Source organism: Trichoplusia ni, chromosome 8 (assembly GCF_003590095.1).
Source record: "Trichoplusia ni isolate ovarian cell line Hi5 chromosome 8, tn1, whole genome shotgun sequence".
Classification (NCBI taxonomy): Eukaryota; Metazoa; Arthropoda; class Insecta; order Lepidoptera; family Noctuidae; genus Trichoplusia; species Trichoplusia ni.
The window spans coordinates 2,122,815-2,140,733 of NC_039485.1; the positions used below are offsets into that span (position 1 = coordinate 2,122,815).

At 36.5% G+C, this 17,919-nt stretch overlaps 1 protein-coding gene across 1 annotated transcript; it reads right to left on the bottom strand.

The window, feature by feature from the left end:
- Positions 1-1,444: 1,444 nt before the first annotated feature.
- Positions 1,445-13,968, bottom strand: LOC113496942 (soluble guanylate cyclase 89Da-like). The gene is made up of 14 exons (XM_026876344.1): positions 13,460-13,968; positions 9,682-9,759; positions 8,827-9,590; positions 7,778-7,971; positions 7,384-7,508; positions 4,425-4,556; positions 4,186-4,287; positions 3,938-4,104; positions 3,584-3,860; positions 3,257-3,400; positions 2,776-2,899; positions 2,249-2,358; positions 1,880-1,969; positions 1,445-1,662 (listed from the first exon to the last, which is right to left on the bottom strand). Exons 1-14 carry the CDS (start codon positions 13,499-13,501, stop codon positions 1,561-1,563), a joined length of 2,451 nt encoding a protein of 816 aa, XP_026732145.1. The 5' UTR covers positions 13,502-13,968; the 3' UTR covers positions 1,445-1,560.
- Between the last annotated feature and the right edge of the window lie 3,951 nt (positions 13,969-17,919).

A 17,919-nucleotide genomic window follows, 5' to 3' on the forward strand; every position in this document is an offset into this window, starting at 1 on the left:
CCTGTAAATAATTATTTTCTACACTTGTATTCCAAATGTAATTAATTATTATATATTATTGTTAATAAGAATTATACTTATGTAGCCTAGATATACGACACTATATTGTACCTAATTGAATCAAATTATAAAAAAAAACAACAAAAAATTAATACGAATTTAATTCGTCTGTTGATATTAAATTATTACTATTTAGCACATTGTGTTTTCATTGTTACCACCTTCGAACGAATGCAATTTTATTATTAAATGTAATCATTCTGTCAAGCAGACCTATATACATTATATTGTATGGACTTGAATCTTTGATAAACTGCTTATAACAGTTACTTTTATTAAGAGAACTCCCATTGAAATAGATTTACATTGACATCAGTCAAACAGATTTAAAAGTCTGAAAAAAATTGTCTCGAACATCTCAAGTTTGGAATGCTTTAAAACTTTTGCTTTCAGCACGTTGAGAAGTTTTAGGTGTAGATTAAAATCTATACTAATATATAAAGCTGAAGAGTTTGTTTGTTTGTTTGAACGCGCTAATCTCAGGAACTACTGGTCCAAATTGGAAAATTATTTTTGTGTTGAATAGACCATTCATCGAGGAAGGCTTTAGGCAATAAACTATCACGCTGCGACTAATAGGAGCGAAGATACAATGGAAAATGTGAAAAAAACAGGGCAGGTATAAATCATAGCTTAAATCTTCTAACCACGGGGACGAAGTCGCGGGCAACAGCTAGTGTAGGTATATTGACTGGCCTGTTGGTCTAGTGGTTAGTGACCCTGACTGCTATATCGGAGGTCGTGGGTTCGATTCCCACCCAGAACAAATGTTTGTGTGATGAGCACGATCATTTGTTCTGTGTCTGGGTGTAATTTATCTATATTATGTATGTATTTAGAAATATATAAGTAAGTTTATCAGTTGTCTGGTTACCATAACACAAGCTCTGCTTAGCTTGGGATCAGATAACCGTGTGTGAGTTGTCCCAAGATTTATATTATATTATATTATATTATATATAACATATATACCTACATTTTAGACATGGACAGGTATGTTTTTCTACAATATAGTCTACCTTTTAGAGGTCATACACCAAAAAAAATATATAAGTAGATACGGGGGGCACGTGTCAACTGGTAATTTCCTTCAAGAGATGAACGATAGGGTTGCAACAACAACGTCATTTAAGATAATGTATAAAATATTCAATTATTCCGATAATGTTATTAACATTTTTTTTTATCATAATTGATAGTTCTCGTTTCAACAGATAATATACAAATATTTGTTTTATCGTTTCTACCATCTACTGATTCTAATCAGTTGTGACTTAATATCTGTGATTTAAGAGTTATCACTGTTATCAGCAAGCAATTATTATTGTTGTTTTGTATAATATTTTTTTAAATCGGTATAAAATCAAACATTTATGAAATGCCTTCTTTTTGTTTATGCTATGAGGCTCAGGACCTATTTTTGTTTTTGTCAATCTAAAACATAATAAGATTTTTTAATTTGAAGATTGCCCTGCTTTAACATATATGCCAAGATTTATTTTAGTTGTCACCGCATAGTATAGAGAACAGATGAAACGCATCGTTCTGTTCCTCCTCTTCCACCTCCCCTTCAAGCCAGAATGTCTCCATCATTCCTTTGCCCTGCAAGAAGAAATTTACGCAATAGGTAACAATGTGAGATCTTAGATGAAAGGGTTTTTCAAATGTCAAATTCTTGAAGGTTCCTTAACATCGAAGACTAGTCTCTAACATACATTTGGAGTATGGAAGAACCTTCCAGTTAGAATGATTCCTCATTCCCAAAACAGTTATTTAAAACAGAGCAATTCTTAAATAATTGGAGAGCTAGATCGCTTACCTTGACTTTGATGGGCCCTCTTTGCCGAAGCCTGAATCTTCCCGCAGGCAGTTGCGCTGCCGTGACTGCCGAGATTTGGACACGGCCGGGCTGAAATATGAACGAAATAACTAGAAAAATGGCAAAAGATAATGCAGTCATCAACAAAAAATCATGAGTATTGAGAGATTTGGGAAAAGGAAACAAACAACTTACTTAGATCACGGATCAATGTGTGTTCCGGATCAACAAAAAACACTCTCGTTGAACGCTAACATTGTAGAGTTCGCTAAACATTCCTGGCTGTTTGTTTATCTGAATAATCTCATGGACCTATTGTTAACCTACACTCCATAAGATCCGTTAGATTGGTTACAAATAGATCAATACCTCGGATGATGTCTGCATCCTGCTGGCTGTGTTGACGGTGTCCCCGACCAAACAGTACCGAGGCAAGCGCAAGCCTAACACACCGGCTACTACAGGGCCTGTGTGTATACCTGAAAATATAGATACAATAGTTAGCTAGTTTGTATAGCTGAATCATGTACCAATGCTGCCATAAGAAGAAAGAGAGAAGAGAATAAATGGAGGCGAAATTTCGAAGACTAGCACGTAAAGTTAATTCTGTTTATAAAGCTTTAGGACTCTCTCTACCAATATTGAACGTGCGGATGATAAGAAGCATCGAGCGAATGTGGAGTCAAGATTTTAGACACACCTACCGAAACCTGTTATTCAACATTTAAATATTCGGCAGCCTAGCCTTATTATTAACTACGGTTTCCAGTTCTACCAGGTAAAATACCACGTTTCACATGAAGACACTTTTTCATATGATGCGGGAATCGAAAAGGGACGACCAGGCAGTCGGCATTTGCAAAACAGTCTACATTCTAAATGTCCAGTTCCCTTACCGACAGTTAGTGCAGGAATGGCGCGTGCGATGGCTAGTGCAGCGCTGGCGGCAGATGCGGCGTGCGCGCGGCGCCGCTCCGGGGCACCCGACACCAACATGTATACTGTACCAACTGTCTCCACCTGCCAATTGGAGTTCGGAGTTAATTTAATTTGTGATAAATTCACATGATTAATAGTGCCATGACATTTTCAAGGTGGAATACTCATTTCCTTTCTTTTAATTAAGATAGGTCTTGAGGTTAGGGAACGTCAGAAATTCATTATTTTCTTGTCAAATTAGGATTCCTATATTATCTTCCAAAAATAAGTTTTACATTCTGACCTGACTTAAATTAATTTGTCTTATAAGCCATTCATTATTAAAATGATTGTTAAGGCAGCGAAGCGCCTAAATCATACCTTTAGCAATACTCTATCTATCCGTTGCCCAACAATGTTACTACCATCACAAAGCACAATAATTGATACTTCTCAGACCTTGTAAACTCGATGTGTATCAAGGAGCCTGTCGATTCTCGAGTAAACATCATTCATATAGGCGACGGTCTGCATAACGTCAGCACGGGTCCCGGCTTCTGCTATTTGTACGCCGCAAAATATTATCGTCACGTTCTCAAACGCCTGGAAAGAGAAAACAATTCCTCTTTACTTACTACAATGAAAAGTGAAAGAAGGTATTATTCGTTTTGATTTTTTTTTGTATATTTTGCTGCTATTTTCCGTATCAGTGGATAGAATTATCCCTTACGTAGATATTCGCAAAATATTATTTTGCGGAAAATTGAATCGGTAATAGAAAAATACCTGACAAGCCGCCATAGGATCTTTCCCCGCTCTCAAATGATCAGCGACTCCTTTCGGTATCATTGAGTACAGCAACTGATCCCCCCTCTTCTTCCACTGGTCCAGGAGTCTGCAGGACTTCTCCAGAGACATACTCCTGCTCTCCGCTTTCTCGAAGAGTAGCTCTAACCGGGAGAGATGTTGCCATCCTTGGAGAAGCATCTCTTTAGAAAGTCCGTGACCGTTCATATCGGCCAGGTACAGGCCTGCTTGTCGAAGCTCATCAAGATCATTGAAACTGGAATTTTGAAGAGAAAAGTTAGAACTTGTAGATCATTTTCACGCTTTGAGTAATTGGTATCGTCTTATACTTACATAGGACTGCAAAGGAATATTAAAGCATCTATTTCTTCAAGAAAGTAGATGGGCCCGCGGAGGAGCACGGATCGAGCACCGTGGGAGCCGCGCCGAGCGTCAGTGATACCACGGGCACGGTACCGGAGCAGTTCCAGATCAAAGATCATTGTCTGCATGCATACCACCTGATGAACGATTTAAGTCACTTAACTCGATAAATCCGTATATATATTATAATTGTATGTAAAAATGGGTTATATCGTTACCTTATCCCAAGTGAAAGATACTTTTGGTTTCCGAAGACGCAAAATTTCTGAGATTGCTGACTTTTCTATGCGGTTCACAGGACCACCCCAGGCTGCTACTAACTATTAAAAATAACAAATATTAAAAGTAAAACATCACGTCAATATCGGTCGCAGAGGGGAGAGTGAGACGAGGCTATATGAAGTACATTGCACCGTCTCTTTCCCACGATAGAAAATTAAGAATCTGTGCTATTTACTCTCTCTCCAGCCATGAGTATCTTCATTCTTCTGTCAAGCAGGACTCCGAAAGGGAATAGCTGCAGCAGTAAGGACGCCGGCACTGCTGGCAATGGGCACGGTAGGCTCTTTCGTAACATAAGTGATTGGACCTGAAGAAATACATGACGAAGTTATATTTAAACGAGTCAAAACCACTTACGAAATTATAATATATCGTACTTAGGTTTACGAAAAAAGCTGGCGCCTACATAATGTTAGCTAATGTAATTAGTAAAACCTTATTTGCATTTGATGTAGTATCAAAATTACAATAAGACACTGACGGACTTTTCAAATGTCCTCAGAAATAATAGTCCTATAATGTTGAAGCCTTTAAAAATAACACTCCTTGTGACTAAGGATATAGCCATACTATGTTATTTACTTACACACCTTTGTACATACGCACGAAACTAAGTAGCTTATATTTTATTCAGTAATCCTCTTTTATTTAGAAAAGCAAAACAAGGTTTGGGAATTGATGTCTTTTCTTTGTAAATCTCAGTTGACGACGCAGGAATAATGATAATACAACATTTCTATGTAAATGTTGTGGATATCCGACTATCTTGCGGTAAGTTAGTAAGTGGAGAGACGTGTCGACGGCTAGGCAACAAATTTACCAAACTGAACAAAAAAATGCGGCTTATTTCCTTCCTCCTCAGTCCAACCCTTATTCTTTTATGTATCTGCGTCGATTTCTCCGAAACTAGTGGTCCGATTTGCGTGATCCTTTTTTCATAGGTCCTGTACATTTCATTTTAGGTATCTCTTTTGTTTTAAACAAAAAACTTAAGTAATTAAAATATGCGACAAAATAAAAAACTTAAAGAAATCTCCCCCCCAGTAGTGTCCTTAGACATAGCAAAGTCAGAAAAAGGCACAATATTAAAAAAAGGACGACTAAAGGCCAAGGCCTATCTATCTATAGATAACTTGAAATCGTCTAGCCACTATCTATAGCTAAAAGATAAGAGCAATAAATAACAAGGTCTAAGCACAATAGCGATCAACAATGGACAGTTATCACGCTTAAGGCGTTGCCGGCTGTTCGTCACGCCGTCTTAAAAGGTTTGCTAATTGTTTTGCAGTTAAATTAAAACTATCTATTTTAGATGCTAGCAGTGTGGTCTTTATGTAGTACATAAAAATTTACGAGCGCGAATTGTTTTTTTTTTAATATTGGGTTGTCAAATAACATTAATGATCTTTAAAGAATGCTAATAACATGTTACATTTTCTTGGCTCTTAATAAAACCTAATCAACGTAAAAAACAGGTTGTTCCAGAAATCCACGCCAAGTTGAAAACAAGTGGAAGGCCAGGTCGTAACAACTACTTTTCAAATAAATGTTAAAATTAAATCGATCAAGAAGTTTAGAGCGTTTAAAAAATTATCGAGAGAATTGATATCACGTGATGATCTTTCAATTACTGTAGCTTATAAATAAAGTTTTTTTTTCGATAAATGCGGACCACATCACATACATTGTTCTGAACCCAAAGTAAGTTGCTAAAGCACTTGTGTTATGGAATTCAGATACAACGAAGGTACCACGAACACCCAGACCCGGGACAATGTAGAAATGTGAATTTTTACATTGACCCGACCAGGGATCGAACCCGGGACCTCAGAGCTAGCGACACCTTGAAACCGGTGCGTTCGCCACTCGACCACGGAGGATGACGTCAAGATGTAGTGGAACCCATAAACCAGGACTCCTAATGAATATGTTATGTAACTAATCACAGAGCTCCTCTTACTCTACTGACCACAACTTCGTAGGTTGTGAACCTGATTACATTAATTCAAGAGAAAAGGAATTAATTCCCGAAACAACTGGCAGTCTATTTGTATCATAATTACGAACTATTTGCTCCTGTGTGTCAGGGTTCAAAAACCTTAATTTCACGAAGAAAGCTCGGAATTGGAACGACGTTCTATTATTTTAAAACAAGTGACTATTTTATGATACAATCAAGTTGCATGAGTATTGCTCGAAATATCTTTTGATTAGATCCAATTTACTTTTGTTTCTTCAGTTTTTGCTAATTGGCTGTAATTAACGGACGAGTGGATGTCTTATTTTAGGCTATTTCTGTGAAATAAATCTTATAAGGTGTTGGTGTTAAAATATTTATGTTTATATTGATATATTCTTTTAAGCTTGCTCATGCATATTGGACAAGGCTTTAGATTTTTTTAATCATTCGTAGTCTGAATTGTATTCATAGTTATTTTTTGAAACAAGCTAGAATTCCGTTGTCTTAATGTGTTCCACCGCGTTTCTTTATGATCCAATAACAATTTCAGGCTCCGAGAAAGCGTAGGGAATCTGTTGTTTATTCACAATTATTTACCTGCTACAAACGAAATAGAATTTTGGCATTTAGGCTTTAGGTACTTCTTAAAGTTAACAATTGTAAAACAATTGATTTTGATCAGCTAAATACAAGAGTATCTCGATTATGTTATCACCTACATTGATTAACATACCAGACGTTACGTATTAAATTCGGGGTACTACAATTTGCTTGGGCAAAATTGTATGAATGATCTATTCCCGAATTGGGCACCTACACACAACCATCTTGATTCAGAATACTAATACCATACTTATTCTTAATCCGGTATCGGATGTCGCTTGTCATTGCCCCTAATTAAGTGGGAATCTAGTAATATGATCTACGATGATTCATTGAAGTCTAGAACAAATGTCATTCTTTTTATATCAAGACTTTGTCATTGCATTGGTTAATTATTTTCAATGACTTGCTAAAACATTCTACCGTTTGGTATACGTGTCTTGAAAGACATCACGAATCTTTAAAAAGTATATTACAAGTCAGCGAGTTTCTAACCGAATATGTATTCAACTGCATACCTTTACCAGTTGTAATATGACATTATGAAGTAAAACCTCTGCTGTTCACTCACATAGTCGCTGTTGTCAAATTCCAGTCTCAGCACTGCTACGTAGTAACTTCCTTCCATACTCTCTTTCACTACTGACACCTTCAGCTTCAGAGAGAAAATATCCTCCGCTATCTCGTACAGCTGACCTGGAAAATATTTATAACATTTCAGTTACACGAGCAGCCATCACATCTACCAGTTCCTTCTTTTATGTTTTCTAATTATCTTTTCTCATTTTGCTGATTCCGATGTTCTTGATAGTGAATCTGCCCTTTTTAATGGCGATCTAAAGCTAAAGCTACGGGAAGTGATAATAGAATCCCTTCTTCTTTAGCTTTCTATAGCTTCTTCACTCTCTCCCTTTAGCCTCTAAGTATGTTACCGTGTCAACAACCTCATTATGGTCCAAACTCACCCATAAGATAATGTGTATAGCCAGTCCTGCCACTGCTATACACCAGCTCAGCTCCATGCCTATGCGCTCGAGTGAGTTGCATGCTGGGAGAGCGCATGCGCGGAAATGTGAAGCGCATGCGCTGGTGGATGTTGTCCACCGACTGCAGGAACGTGCAGAAGTAACGGCCGGTCGCGCGGATCATGGTGTCGTATCTATAGAACCATTGAAAATTATACAGGATACTACTGCACAAAATGTATGGGTAAAATCAAGTAATAAAGATGAAATAAGCAAGATTTTATCTACCCATAAAAGATCATGATGGGATCTTGGTAAGATATTAAGTTTACAAAATATTCTATAGATTCCAGATTTGAAGAGTTTAGTTTATTAGTGGGAAAGAGGTTCAACACTTTCGAATTTAAGGCTCATGTATGATGTAAATGGGCTTTTTCCATTTATAATTCCACCTTGATGAAATTTGCTGCAAAAGGTTCGATAAGTAGAGTACTGAATTGTCCCACGATCAACTTAAACATAGTAGTAAAACTATAAAACACACGCTTTCGAAGGTATACCCTTGGGTATAGAATATATTACCCTTACAGAAATATAAAATATATTTTTTCGATTCACGGTTCACTGAATCTACTGATGATCCATCTCTATAACTCTGAGTGACAGCACATTATCGTTGGGCCGCAGATAAATTTGCTTTGAGCCCTTATAACATAACTCCTTGCTACGTAAAAGATTTTGTAAAGAAAAGATTGTGTCACCGCTCTGAAGTTACGACAAAACCTAAAGTAAGTAGTTAAGGGACAATGGACATAATTTGGTTCTAAAATGCCTATATTTTGTGATAAAAGAGCAAGAATAAGTGGTTTCTTAAACTTTAACGAAGAAAATATTTGATATATTAAGTAACAAAGAATAATGGATTCACTTACAAGAAACCATATCTTGCAAGTAACTTACTATTGAAGAATAGGTTCTTGTTGTTTAATAGACTAAGTGCATTAATTTAGGCTCGTTGCTAATAAATTCGGATATTACTTCGTACTTACCCATAATTACTGAAGAACTTTACAAAACATCTTCCGAAGAAATGCATGACTTTCTCAGGTGTGCCGAATTTATCCCTCAGGTAGTTAAGCTTATCTCCACTGACCAGGCTAAGGCTGTTCAGTCGAGAACGAACGGGAATTGATGAGCCTCGACGTCGGTAAACGTCTAGAGCTACCGTACAGCTTGTTTTACGAGCTGTGGCCTTTCGAATAGAGTTCCTTTTCGGACTTTCGACATCTGGTGACGTAGGTTCGGAAGCGGGAAGTTCTACTGGAGTTGCTTCAGAAGTCTCCACATTCTCAGGAGTCTCTGGTGTTGTCTCAGGAATCGGTTCTTCAGGTGCCTTCTCTTCTGCCTCTTCCTTAACCTTGTGACTTTCAAACTTGATTCCTAAGCTCCGCCTATGAAACTCACGAGCTACTATTTCAGCTTCCTCTCTAATCCTGGTCTCGTTAATTTTGCCGGTAGACGCTGCGACGGGTGATCTGATCTCTTCTGAGGAGTTGTAGGCCTCGATTTCCTGTTTAGTAACATTCTTCAAAGCATTCGTGGCTGTGAATGGGCACTTGTAGCTTTGTGTTCTGTTGTCGGTATGGACTGAGGCACTTCTCCAGCTTGGTTTAGACTTTATTGAGGGTCTTTTGGGTGGCGTGCGCTGTAACGCGGGACTGCCTGGTGTAGATGGAGTAGGGCTGTTGGGATCTTTGCTGATCAATCGAGCTAACGCACTTGCCAGCCGGAGCATAAGAGCATCTGGATATTGCTGGATGCGGAAAAGCATTGTTTTTGCATTATTTCCTATTTTTGCAACAAGAACAAGTATATATTTGTTACAAATTAATTTTATTAGTTACCTGAGTGGCACTGAACACGGTGTTCCTCGCTCCCGATTCCCGTAGAATCGTTTCCCATATTTCTTCCCCGCATTCTTCCTGTTAACAAAAACATGATCTATGAATTACATCTAGCTCCAAATAGAAAGTCCTGGACCTGACGTAATTAACGAACTACACATACACGCATACATATTGCTGACTGTTTAGTATGCCAAATGCTATGCCAGACAGACTGTTACTATTAATTTCGTAAGTTGGACCGTGACGCGTGACGTCGCGAACTTCAAGATCTTTATTAGAGTCGTCCAGCTGTCAGTTATGTGTTTGTAGAGTTAGTGACGTCAACTTGACAGGATTGATTTGATTAAGGTAATTAAATGTGGGGTAGAGGCTTACCGCTGAAGAATAGAATTTGCATATTATTTCAGGTAAAGGTAGGTAAAAAGTTAAGGTCAGAACAATGAAACTACAAAATAATAGCTTGGAATTTCTAAGGAATTTCTAAATATAATTTTAATAATTAATTTATTATCATTAGTCTTGCAAGCAATTATTTGTACCTAAGTTAGGTTGAACGGACAAAAATGACATCCAAACTCTTTTCTAAAGCGTAATATTTCGTGGGTCAAAAGATTTCATTATACTTTGTCAAAGAATCGTTAACTTTTATAAATTTTCAGTGAACGCCAGCCAGCTCTAAAATACTTCAAGTTTATAAAATCAAGTCAAAACCTTTGCTCTGTAAATTTTGTAGGCCGTAATCAATTTATCTCAGTCAAACCTTTTCGCTTAGTTAAGAGAATTCACATTAGTCTGAGCATTTTAATTACTTTTGGTCTTTAAAATTCTCGATCTACGATCCCACTATATTGAAGGAAGAATTTTGTTTTTTTCTTTCTTATATTATAATATTTAGAGGCCTATTATCTATAGTCTATAGTAATATATAAAGCTGAAGAGTTTGTTTGTTTGTTTGAACGCGCTAATCTCAGAAACCACTCTTCCAAATTGAAAAATTCTTTTTGTGTTGAATAGACCATTCATCAAGGAAGGCTATAAACCATCACGCTGCGACTAATAGGAGCGAAGATACAATGGAAAATGTGGAAAAAACGGGGAAAATTGTAACCACGTGGACGAAGTCGCGGGCAACAGCTAGTATAATAATATGTAGAGGTAACCTATCGGATGTATCAAGCTTTACCTACTTAATATAAATGTTTGATACTCTTTTGCCAAAACTATATGTATTTATATGCTTTGTAGATACGAGCATGTAAGTAGTATTAAGCTTAGCTTCAGAAACAAAACTCCTAAAGGATCCATCTATCCGTCTGTGAGATTAGTGTAATCCGACAGTATGACTCGTCCTATCTATAAATCTATACATATATATACAGTTGGAGTGTCCGTTTGTTATATTGAAGTAGCCGTTTTTTTAATACATACATATGAATATAATATACGGTACAAACACAAAAAATAACATTTAAAAAAAAATCTTCTGTATTTCTTCTGGCTAGTCTCTGAAATGGTTGGACCCATATATCTCCAGATAAATTACACCCAGACACAGAAAAAATGATCATGTTCATCTCACAAAAACATGTTTTCGGTGGGATCGAACCTGGTGCAGCAGTCGGGTCCACTAACCCTTAGACCCGCATGCCAGTCAACATTTATAGTTGAACTATAAATGTATAACCTCGTAAGTACATATAGCGAACTTTACGTTAGCAAGAACCATTACACATAATTGGTTGGTTACCATTCGGATGTACCTACGTATAGATGTGTCATGCTAAGCATTGTGTAGTACAAACACTAACAAAATAAATTTCTTTTTTTAAAGCAAAACATATTTCGTTTTTCTGTAGATATCAAAATACAGTCCGTATGTACATAAGCGCAAAGATTTACTCGTTTATGTTTCAAAATAAAATGGAAGGATTACGGAGAACGTGGATTCAGCTGTGTTTTTCGTTTGTGCGTGATTGTACATACAATTTGCAAATTAACGAAATGCGCGGAATACTGGTAGGCATTTATAACCGATGTGACCTATCGAACGTTCCTAACAAGTTTTTGCAAGAAGGAAACTAAGTTAAAGTAATTTTATTATTTGTCTCTATGTTTTGTTTAAAAGTGACAAGGACAGCATGACACCTAGGGACCGTTTTTTTTGTATATTTTCCAGATTTTCAGTGACCGTCGTTGAGCACGGCGTTAAGTTTTTATTGCTATAAATAGTACAGTGTTAGCCATCACTACATATTATAAAACAGAAGCGCTTTTTCTGTCCCTATTTCCTCTTGACTACTTAAATCTTTGAAACTACTTGACGGATTTTGAGGCGGTTTTTTTAATAGAAGGTTTTTAAGTTTAATTTACAATAAATTAAATAAAATACAGACAAAAAAGCGTTTTGTAAGGAAGTGTCTGACCTTACCCGCTTTCTATGCCGAGACAGCGGGTATCCAGATGGATTCCTCCATCTCACCAAAGAATGGACCACATATTGAACAGTTCTTGAACACGACTGTCCGTCGGTTTGACCTTTTCGTCGACGACACACGATATTCTTTTACCTAAGTCGTTTTAGGATGTTTCTAGGGAAAGCAATATCGACTTTTGATCGTAAAGGACGGATGTGACTAGCTCTAGTGTAGGTAAAGCGATATAACGTGGGTACCTAATAAACTTATATTTTAATAAAGTTTTACTACATAAAAGTTTTTATACGAGTTCGACGTGGATTACCGGCGATGCGTATAAGCTTGGCTTCTACGTCAAGGTTTATTAAGTTGCCGAAGTTTATAAGTTAGCTTTCCTTAACCTGCTAAAAGGTACGGTCATACCATCGGTTTTTTTTAATCGGTGATGGATGCTCTATCCTTCCATATGCAAGAAGAGGATTCCCAAGAATGGGACGTATAGAGGCTGGCATTATTATTTGTAGGTATCTCTCTTTATTCACGAGATAACTCCATGGAAAGAGACCGCGGGACACAGTCCCAAATGACTTTGTAGAGAACTTCAATCCAAAATGAGATGTGGCCATCCATGTGGAACAAAACGATAAAGTATTGTGTATTTAGAAGAAAATAAGCAATGATCCTCAGTAACTTCAAGTATACTAAAAGTTAGAAGTGGGAGTGGAAGTGAGATAGCTTTTTACTCGAGGTAGTGTCTTCTCACTCCCACAGCCGCAATAATGTTACTTTACGAGGTGCTGGTCGGCCTTCTGTAATTAACCACTTATTTTGGGACTATTATGAAATATGGATGTCGTTGAAAATGGAAACTCTATAATTTTCTCTCGAAACCAACAAGCTGGGTACCTGTTTCAAGCTTATTGTTACAGATCATATCGTGTTACTTATATTCTGAACCTATTCGTTCAAAACGACGTAAAACATTAGTTTTCACATTCGAATGTACAGTGGGCAGTGATAACAATTTTGCGAACAAAGGAGAAGACAAATACACAATCCAATAAACCATAAAGTTGTTTTTCTTTCCTGAATGTTGACTCATCCAGTCCTTGAAACATTTCCGGGCCTTATTAATAAAATACTACGGTCGATACATATCTTCAAGAATAATAAAAAAAAAAATATACTTACAGGAAGAAAAACTAGCACGCACTCTTACTATCTAACAAAAAAATCTATTGCGACAAACGTGGTTAGCCCTAGGGGAAATGATGTAAACAAATCAATTAAGTAATTGTTTCATTAACGTCATCTGAGTAGCTTGACACATTTAAGAGTAATTAATTGATTATTTAACTTACCACTATGAAATGCTGAACACTTTCTAATAACCACCCATACATCGTGAAGTTATTTAAACAAAAAAGGTTTTATGCAGAAATAAATCTGTTATTAAAAACTCATGACGTACGCCAAATTTAAAAAAATACAAGAAAAAAAATACGATGGGTAAAAGACAGTTGATTCGAGTTAGTTTTGTTTTTAATTAAATGGCCGCTAATAATGACACTGGCTGTTATTTCAAAAACACAGAACGTTCGTCCTTGGCAACCTTGGGTTACGTTTACCCGGTAAGGCTTTCGCGGGACTACTGAACGGATAAGGGAGTACTAACACTTAATATTCTATAGATATCGTAACCCTCGGCGCGATGTGCAAACATCGGTGCTAACTTATATCAACAGCTCTTTGACTTGATGCAAGTGGATATTTGACCACTTTTTGACAGTCGTTTTGCTTGCTACTTAAATTATTCTGAAAATTGTGACACTCATTTAACTTGCTGCCCTTAAAAAGTTAATATCTTATTTCAAAGGAAAAAAAGCTGTTATTATTGTATATTTGCAAGCCATTTCATTTCTCAAAGTATAAATAAAAGCAGTTACGCAACAAAATAGAGCCGTTATTGGAATAAATGTGTCAAGTTAAACCTGGGCCTAATTGGGGTCTATCATAACCAATGACGTCACGAATACGATTGATCAATCAGCATCTGGTAGTGAACTGAATTGTTTCAGCGGAGCGCATTCAGGTCACTTGTTATGGCGCCCTTTGAAGGACGACTGCCTTGGACCATTAATTTACATTTTATCTTCATCAACCAGACATATTTCGCATTGCGGCTATAACAATGTAGATATATGACAATATGCTTCAAATAATTTATTTCTATTGAATTGATTTATGCGGAAGTATTTTTTAGATAATGTATTCACGTATTTCTAAATCTAGTAGAAGGTTCCAGTCGGTGTAAACACTACTCATCCAAAACTATCCTCGTTAAAAAATGTAAAACTTTACGCATTCAATAAAACGAGTTATGTAGAGCTGATACGCTAGCGGTACAAAAGCGGTATTCTGCTGATTAGTACAATACTTGATCCTAGTGAAAGTGAACACTAATTTGTGTCCTGCGAAAATGGAACATGAATAAAAAAAGGGCTTGGATAAAACTATGTAGCTTTAAAGCTGCTAGAACCAATAGCTATACATATAAAACATTCACAGGTTTTCAAGTATCGAATAATGAACTTCCAATCCAATCGAAATATAATTCCTTCTCATCCCTTTCTCTACTTCCTCACCGTACCAGGGTTGTACGTTGTGCCCTTATGTAACTCGCTGATGTTATCACTGGAACAATGTTCCCTTGGTGGACAGTCACTACTCAGAGAGAAAGCTAATTAAATGTATTATCGCCCGTTGAGACACGAGATCAGAAATCATTAATAATAATTATTAATAGAGATCAAGATAAACAGGATATTTTATTAACACTAATGTAACGATATTTTTATTTATTTGTTAGTAAAAGAGTGGAAGGTGGTTGTGTGTTATCATTGCGTTACAAACGAAAATAGTCAAGAGCAAATCGGGCTCGTGTCACAAGGGATAACTGAAGACAAAAAAAGATTATTTTCATTTATTATTGTAATTATTTGAATTTATAGTGGCAACTGAAACACACTATATGTGAGAAGGTTAATAAGATACAGCCTATTAATAGTGAGCCGGACTTGATATTAAGGTTCCTTTATAATCTTTTGGCTACGGAACCAAAGGATTATAAAGGACTTGGACTTGTTTAGGTAATGCTTTAAAATGTAATGTCGTTCACTTTTCAAATAGTTTCTGTGCCTAATCATGTTAGGATATTTAGAAAGATTCTGAAAATATTACTTGCAGCCCTACTTGACGTTGCTTTAATTTTAAACGGAATCTCTCAAATAAGCGTTTTTATGTACCTATAGTTCGATTAACCATATAAATTCAATAACATTAATATTGGTACGCTCAATGTAAGAGTACTATTTAATATTATGACCAGTGAGACAAATTGCAAGTATTTCAACAAGAGTAATTGATTTATCTAAAACAAAAAAACAATTCGCCCAATTAAACAGATGCATAAATTAGAATTATTAGAACACTGCCTTTCTGGACGGTGTCGCCAATCTAATGGCGCTAGCAATAAAATTCGGCGCGTACGCCGTTGACCCGTACAATTAAAAAGTGGACGCTCGCTTTTAGTATTGGTGCGTAAGTGATCGTTTGTTGCCTCTACACTATACTAAATACACATTACTTCGCGGCCTAGTTATTGCCTGAAAATAGGGGAGCACAACATTTTCAGGAGTTTAAAAATTTTTTTTTTGATTTATTATGATTTTTAATAATATCTTTAAACAAATTATCTAAATGTCGATGTGTGATGTATTAAATAAAATATCCATTTTGATCCTGCTAAACTCTAAGTATTGATAAGTAGTGTAAATATACGTGTATCGTATAACAACGGAATTTTAATCTACCTAGTAAACCTTAACTTAAGCTTGTCCTGTCTTGACTTTTCGGAATCAGAAGCGCAGATAAAAAACATACCCTATGACAGAAGTAAGGAAAGAAAAATGACAATAACAGTATTACTGTACTCCTTCTGTTTTATATTTCTTTTTACAGCTATTATGGACTACCCTTTGCTTTCTGTAACTTTCCTTATAATATATTTTTCTATTTTATTTACTCCTACATGAACCCGAAGGTTGTTTCCTCCTGTGATCATAGTTGGTGGTGTTTACAGGTCATGCGTAGGCGCATATTTATTGGTATCCCGGGCGCAGGCTGCGCATTCGTCGCGGCGCAGGCGGGCCGCGGAACCCCCTACACACAACGTACGGTAAGTACCATATAAAGTACTATTTTGCAAATTGTTAGGCACTATTATTATTTTTAAAAATGTGTTTCTTCGACTTCGATCTTCGATCATGAATATGAATTTTCAATTTATTCACATTTTTTATTTATTAAGAATCCTATTTTATGGATCGATTTTCTATTAAATTTCTAAATATTTTCATTTTTTTACCAATATCTATTGAAAGAGGGTCTTCCATCCTTTCGTCAAATATTCTTATATGTAATTTTCCCTCGGCTGGGCATAGGCCTCCATGCTCATTCTACTGGTCTCTTGATGTCCTCCATGCTCATTCTACTGGTCTCTTGATCGTCCTATTCTACCATCAGCTAGAATTAGTATTTTAAATAGGACAAATTGTTAAGGGCTATAGGCACAGAATATTGAATAGTACTACACGCAGGTTTAAGGAATAGAGAAACAGGTAGTCAGTTCGCTGCGCTATGTTTAAGACTGTGATAATGGTTTTGAAAGTCTTGAGGAAAATTATAGCTATTTACGAAATTCGTGTGTGAGAATAAGGAATATAATGCAGCTTTTGCATTTAGCCATACTTAAGAACGAACTGTATGTAATTTCATAATTTTTACATAACGTAATATTTATAACATTTTCCATTTACATAAATTAGCATAAGTAGTTTCAGTGAAGAAATGGTATTCATATCCTTATAAATCTGTACGAAAATGTATTTAAAGTGTTGTTAATGTCAATTATTGGATATTACGTACCTACATAATATTGATTGAATATCTCTTTTTATCCTCAAAACAACTTTATATATATTTGCTATAGAGTAGACAGAAGTGTAATAGGAAATGTCTTTTCCAGCGGAAAAGACACATTTGCCTAAAATAACAAGTCGAAGAAGTTTTACAACTTAACATTTGTAATTTAACTAAGCGTAGCAATCAAAACTTTAATAATTCTGAAACTAGCTAAATGTGTGTGGTTTGTTTACTCATAACGCAAGCTTCCCCGTAGCCACTTTCCCTTTTGGGTTGCCAAAAGTCAAGTGATTTTTCTGTAAAGTTTAAAGAAAACATTTCGTTTTGTTTGCGGTGGGCTTATTTATTTTGTAGTACCGAAAATTTAAGTACAAAAAAGCCGATCCGAAGAAGAACGTCTGTTAAGTAGGATCACGTCAATAAAAGCAATCTGCAAATAATGGAAATCATTTTTGTTATGAGACGGACTGTACTTGCAACCCGAGTACCCAAGGGACTGTGTGTTTTTGGAACTCAAATGCGGACAACCAGATGTTGAAATTTTCTTTACGCAAATTGTCGGCGCCGCCGCGGCGCCAGCGCAAGCTTAGGCAGTGGTAACGGGATGATTTGTCGTAAACCGTGAGGGATGGTTCGAGCCCCTCTGACTGTGGCAGTTGAAGGTTCTCGGGGTATTTTTAGTCGATGAGAGTCCCACATTTCCCCTTGCCGTGCCCTCGGCAAGGTTTGAAGTCTTTAGTTCACGGTTTTACCACGGCAAAAAAGTAAAGGTGTCGCATCGCAGTAACTGTAGCTAGTAGGGAGGCTTGGGCTTCCTCAAGTCCGTATAAAGGCCACC